The 6,000-nt window shown below is 41.3% G+C and overlaps 1 protein-coding gene across 7 annotated transcripts in view; it reads right to left on the reverse strand.

Annotated features, from left to right (window-relative positions):
• The window catches only part of GMEB1 (glucocorticoid modulatory element binding protein 1), a 33,661-nt gene that overhangs the window by 23,592 nt on the left and 4,069 nt on the right, over window positions 1-6,000 (reverse strand). For 2 of the 7 annotated variants that reach the window (XM_023760999.1, XM_023761004.1), the window contains exons 3-4: window positions 5,054-5,184; window positions 3,463-3,620 (exon numbers count right to left, since the gene is read on the reverse strand). In XM_023760999.1, coding sequence (XP_023616767.1) covers window positions 3,463-3,590 — 128 coding nt within the window. In that variant the 5' untranslated portion in view covers window positions 3,591-3,620; window positions 5,054-5,184. The remainder of the gene's footprint in view (window positions 1-3,462; window positions 3,621-5,053; window positions 5,185-6,000) is intronic. The other 5 variants (XM_023761003.1, XM_023761001.1, XM_006097241.3 and 2 more) reach the window with 3 other exon arrangements.

Genomic DNA, 6,000 nt, shown 5'->3' on the forward strand with positions numbered 1-6,000 from the left:
AGTAGGGGTTGTGCAGGAGGCAGCTGATCAATGATTCTCTCTCATCATTGATGTTTCCTATTTCTCTCTCCCTCTTCCTTCCTTTTTAAAATCAATAAAAATGTATTATATATTTAAAAAAATTTATTTGAGCCAAACTGACAACATGCTGGAGAGCAAGATCTCAAATGTTCCTCGTAGCACTTTGGAAAGATAGAAATAATGACTCCATATGAAAAATAAAGCTGGTTACAACTAAAGGACCTACTTTTTAATTCTTCATCATATACCAAAGGGTAACAACTACTAGTATGTATATGTGTAACAGATAAAATTCCCACAAAAGAGAATTTGAATAAGCATACATAATCTGTTGGTGCCAAAAAAATTTAAATCACTCTATTATCTCTACGTCAGGAATATGTATCAACTTTCCCTTATAGATCCTAGAATATTTCCTCATGCGTAACAATATTTAGAAATGTCAGCAAACTATGGTTATATTTTTAAAACTAAAAAGTCCTTATCTTACAGATACATACTAATGTATGGGATTTGCTTTAAAAAAATTCAGGAGTAGGTAGATGTAGAGATGAATAAGACTGGCCATGTGTTGATGATTGTTGAAGCTGAGTATGGGTGCTTACACTATAGTATTTTCTTTATTTTTGTGTAAATTTGAAATTTCTATACTAAAATGCTTTTAAAATTACCAAGAGAGGTTGATTGTCTTTTCCAGAAGTGTTTAAGACAAGGTACACTATTTAGTTGATTAGGATTGGATCATATGTTTGCCCAAGAACATTGTAAATCATATGAAGAATCTTTCATACATTCCCCAAGATAAAATAACTACCCTTCCTTTCTCTCTGTAGATGCAATTCTTTTTTTTTTTTTATGCAATTCTTATTTAACCTTCAAGACCACAGACCATTTTTTAAAACTTATTTCTTCAAATTCATAGCGGTCCCTTGAATTGAAAGTACTTCCTAACCATGCCATTCAGCACTTCTTAGATTTTGCCATACAAGTTATCTCTTTACCTATATACTAGAGGCCCAGTGCACGAAATCGTGCACAGTTAGGGTCCCTAGGCCTGGCTGGCGATCAGGGCTGATCGGGGCCTTTGTTCCCCCGGCTACCAGCTGCCGGCTGCGGCCTTCCTTCATTCCGCGCTGCCCCCTGGTGGTCAGTGTACATCATAGCAAGCAGTCAAACTCCTGGTCAGTGGAACTCCAGAGGGGACAATTTGCATATTAGCCTTTTATTATATACTAGAGGCCCAGTGAATGACATTCTTGCACGGTGGAGGGGGGGGGGCGGACGAGGGGGTCCTCAGCCCAGTCTGCGCCCTCTCGCATTCCGGACCCCTTGGGGGATGTCCGCTGAGGGGTCCTTAGCACTGCTACAGAGGCAGGAGAGGCTCCTGTCACTGCTGCTTCGCTCCCCAGCTGTGAGCCCAGCTTCTGGCTGAGCGGCACTCCCCCTGTGGGAGCACACTGACCACCAGGGGGCAGCTCTTGCGTTGAGCATCTGCCCCCTGGTGGTCAGTGCATGTCATAGTGACCGGTCGTTCCACCATTTGGTCTATTTGCATATTAGCCTTTTATTATATAGGATAGGATATGTACTTTTGGTTTGCACAGCTAGACTGCAAGCTCTATGGTAATGGTAACAATGTGTTATATTTCTTCCAACACCTTTATAATACATTGTATAAAAATAGGTAGTTAATGCCATTTGATTCAATGACCCCACTTCTAGGAATATATCCTAAGAAGCCTGAAACACCAATCAGAAAGAATATATGCACCCCTATGTTCACAGCAGCATTATTTACAATAGCTAAGATCTGGAAACAGCCAAGTGCCCATCAATGGAAAACTATGCAGCTGTAAAAAAGAAGGATCTCTTACCCTTTGAGACAGCATGGAGGGACCTGAAGAGAACTTTGCTAAGTGAAATAAGTCCATCAGAGAAAGACAAGTATCACATGATCTTATTTATATGTGAACTCTAATGAACAAAATAAACTGACCGACAAAATAGACTCAGAGACATTGAAGCATGCAACAGACTGACATATTTCTGAGGGAACTGGGGTGGGGAGAGATTAATCAAAGAACTTATATACATACTAGAGGCCCGGGGCACAAAATTCGTGCACGGGGGTGGAGGGGTCCCTCAGCCTGGCCTGCATCCTCTCGCAATCCGGAACCCCTCGGGGGATGTCAGGCCTAAACCAGCAGTCGGACATCCCTCTCGCAATCCGGAACGCTGCATGCACCAGTGACCATACTTTTCATACAGGTGAAAGGCATCTTACTGTTGTATGGGCAGCTACATGTTTTTGCCCTGATTATAAAAAGTAGTATATAACATGATCCTTTTGAGGCAGTAGTACCATTTTCCCTATCTTATGGGTGGAAAAACTGAAGCAGAGAGAAGTTAAGTAGTTGGCTTTGTCACATAGTTATAAGTATCAGAATCAGGGCTGACTATAAAACGTGCAAGCCACAGTCCATGCATGTCATCGCTGTATCATCCTGTTTTTTTTCAATGTTAGAGTAGCCTTGCCAAGTTTTAATTTTTAAACCTAAGGGACTGTTCCCAATATATAGAGTAGGGTCCCTAGGCCTGGCCGGTGATCAGGGCCATCTGTGGGGTGACGGGAGGGCAGGGTGACCGGGGGGGCCCCCACTGGCACTTGCCTTGGCTGGTGGCCTGGCGCCGCCCACTCACCAGCCCCACTCCCTATCGTCACAGCCGGCTGCCTCCCTCTGGGGGAAGGGGACAGACACTCAATTGAGCATCTGCCCCCTGGTGGTCAGTGTGTGTCATAGCAACCTGTTGTTCTGCCACTTTGTTCCACCGTTTGGTCGATTTGCATATTAGGGTTTTATTATATAGGATATGCATATATGCATAACCCAGGACACAGACAATAGTGGGGTGAAGGCCTGGGGAGGGAGACAGTCAATGTGGGGGGAAGAGGATACCTGCAATACTTTCAACAATAAAGATAAATTTTTTTAAAAAAGCACACACACATAAAAAAAAGGTTAATGTACTTTTTTTTTAAGAGATTAAGCTTGATAATTTGTCCACCCATGACAGTCCAGAGAGCTTCTAATAGGAATACTTTTATAGTTGCCTTGCCTAATCTCCTTTGACTCTAACTACACTGTCTTTTGGTAAACATGTACCAGGGCCCTGTGCTAAATAGTATGGATAAATAAAATGAGGGAGCCATGTAACTTACCCTCAAAAAGCTAACAGTGGAAAAGAGGGGAAAAGATAAGGAAATAGCTAATTGTAATAAGTACTGAAATGACAAATATAGCACTCAATACATTATTATAGAGATGATAATTTGGCCAACTCTGAGATTAATTTGCCTGTACTAAGCAAGCATAAGTTATAATTTCCCCACTCTTAAAACTTCTCCAATTTTTCAGAATATCCAAATCATTAGTCACTTACCCTTGTTGCACAGGCTGTAACTGCAAGATCACTTGGGTTTTAGTGTCTTCAGGGTTCTCCCCATCATTTCCTTCAGTGGGTACCACAACCACATCCCCCACTGGGACACTCACTTCTGCATTAGCCATCTTTCACATGAAGTCAGATAGCTGAAGCTGCTGTCAGAAACAAGAAGCACCAGTAACTTCATCTGGTTTGAAAAGATGGCAACCATAGGAAAGGAAAACCAAGATAACTACCAGATCCAAGGGCACTGTGGAGATCATGGTTCTCTGAAAAGGATGGGAACGTGAGATGGGGCTGACATAGGCTCCGATCATTCTAGAAATATCTCAGTATTCACTTGCTATTGTAGGCTTTCCTAAATATGAATGATTCATTCAATGGTATCTCTATCAGCTCTACAAGCTCCTAAGAACCAATTGTACATATCACTTTCCAACTCCATGTTTAGTGACATTTTAAGTTGATAACTTAAAATCAGTGATGCTGGAAGCATATACACCACAGAAATTGGCAAGCACTACAAATCAGAATGTGTGTTTTTCCTAGGGAGCTGGTTTATAGCACACCACTAGTTCCATCCCAAATAGCAAGCTGCTAGAAAGTAGGAATAGGAATCTATTTTTTTAAAATATATTTTTATTGATTTCAGAGAGGAAGGGAGAGGGAGAGAGAGAGAGAAACATCAATGATGAGACAGAATCACTGATTGGCTGCCTCCTGCACGCCCCCTACTGGGGATCAAGCCTGCAACCCGGGAATGTGCCCTTGACCAGAAAGGAACCTGGGACCCTTCAGTCCGTAGCCCAACACTCTATCTACTGAGCCAAACCAGCTAGGGCAGGAATCCATTTTCTTTGCAACCAGCCATTATACTTCATCAAGTGCTCTGTCTTTTGTGAGAACTTAATAAGTATTTGCTGCCCTACCTGATTTGGCTCAGTGGATAGAGCGTCAGCCTGTGGACTAAAAGTCCTGGGTTCGATTCCAGTCAAGGGCACATGCCTGGGTTGCGGGCTTGATCCCCAATGTGGGGTGAGCAGGAGGCAGCCTATCAATGATTCTCTCTCATCATTGATGTTTCTATCTCTCTCTCCCTGTCCCTTCCTCTCTAAAATCAATAAAAATATGCTTTTTTAAATAAGTATCTGCTGACTAACTGAACTAAGCTTATAGGAAGAAAAAGATAACTTGCAGTGTGTAGTTGTTTAATAAATGCTGAATCCAATTTTATGACCTCTAGAACATTTTTTTTTTTTTTGGTGCCCTCTCTGAAGCTAGAACTTCTTAATATCTTTCTGCCTCAGACTGAATGGAGAAATAATCTCACCTGACATCTCCCTTGCAGAACTGTTGAGGAGACCAGTGTCCAGCAGCACATGCTCCTCAACTCTAAAGTAACTCAAAGCATTGTCCCAGCCTTAATGAAAACTCAGAGGGCCACAGGATATTCTGCAGTTAGTCTTCACAGTTGAAAAGGAAAGAGAGAGCCAGAGCTCCAGTGGCACAATCGGTTAGCGCGCGGTACTTATAAGAAAAGGAAAGAGCAAATAATTTAAGAAAGAATGAATAGGAGGACTGTATTTACTTAGACACGTAGGTGAGGATGACTAGGGCTGTGCTGAATGGAGCAGGCACACAATGGATGCAAGTTTGAATATGCAACTGGTAGTCAGATGATTGAAACTGTATTTCAGCTCTGCCACAGCATTTGCTTGCCTGTAATACACATACTTAAGCATGGTACTCAGTCTATTTGACCCCAAAATACTTTTCCAGTCTTATCTGTAACTCTAATACCCTAAACTCCAGCCATACCAACAACCCACTGTATTCTGAACATATAATATGAACTTTCAGGTTTTTATACTTTGTTATTCCTTAAGTCCAAAACTCCTTTCTCCTTCTCTCCTTCCCCTTTCAGGCCCAGTTGAAAGATCACTCCTCCACATAGTCATTGACAAACCATTTTCTTTTCTGCAGTGCCTCAATACTTGGTTTGTAGCTGTCCTCTAGTGTTTACCAACCTGTGTCACGTATTGCAGTTAATTGAATGGGCATCTATACTCATAACCATACTGTACTGCCAGGACACAGGCTGTTTATATATAAAAATAATTTTCTCTCTCACAGACCTGTTCATCATAGACACTGACATAGACTGGTTCAATCAATGTTTGTATTTGACCTACTTCTGTATTTGAAAATTCCTCATATCCGACTTACACTTCTGCCCTTTATGATCTCACATTTAACTTTTACACCTGAATTTTACACCTTCTATACCCAAAAGTCTCCTAAAATATCTTTTGGCACCTTAAACTTGCTCTTATTTTCTGCCTCAGTAAATGGCGCTAGCCTCCACCCATTTCTCCAACCAGAAACTAAGGAGTTATTTTTGACTCCTCTCTTTCTTCTCTAAAGCTAATCAACTAATTAATCCTATCCATTTTATCATGTGTGTGGATATATATATATATATATATATATATATATATATAGGGGGGATGGGTGTATGTATATATATATATATAT

This window comes from Myotis lucifugus, unplaced genomic scaffold, assembly GCF_000147115.1.
Source record: "Myotis lucifugus unplaced genomic scaffold, Myoluc2.0 scaffold_197, whole genome shotgun sequence".
NCBI lineage: Eukaryota > Metazoa > Chordata > Mammalia > Chiroptera > Vespertilionidae > Myotis > Myotis lucifugus.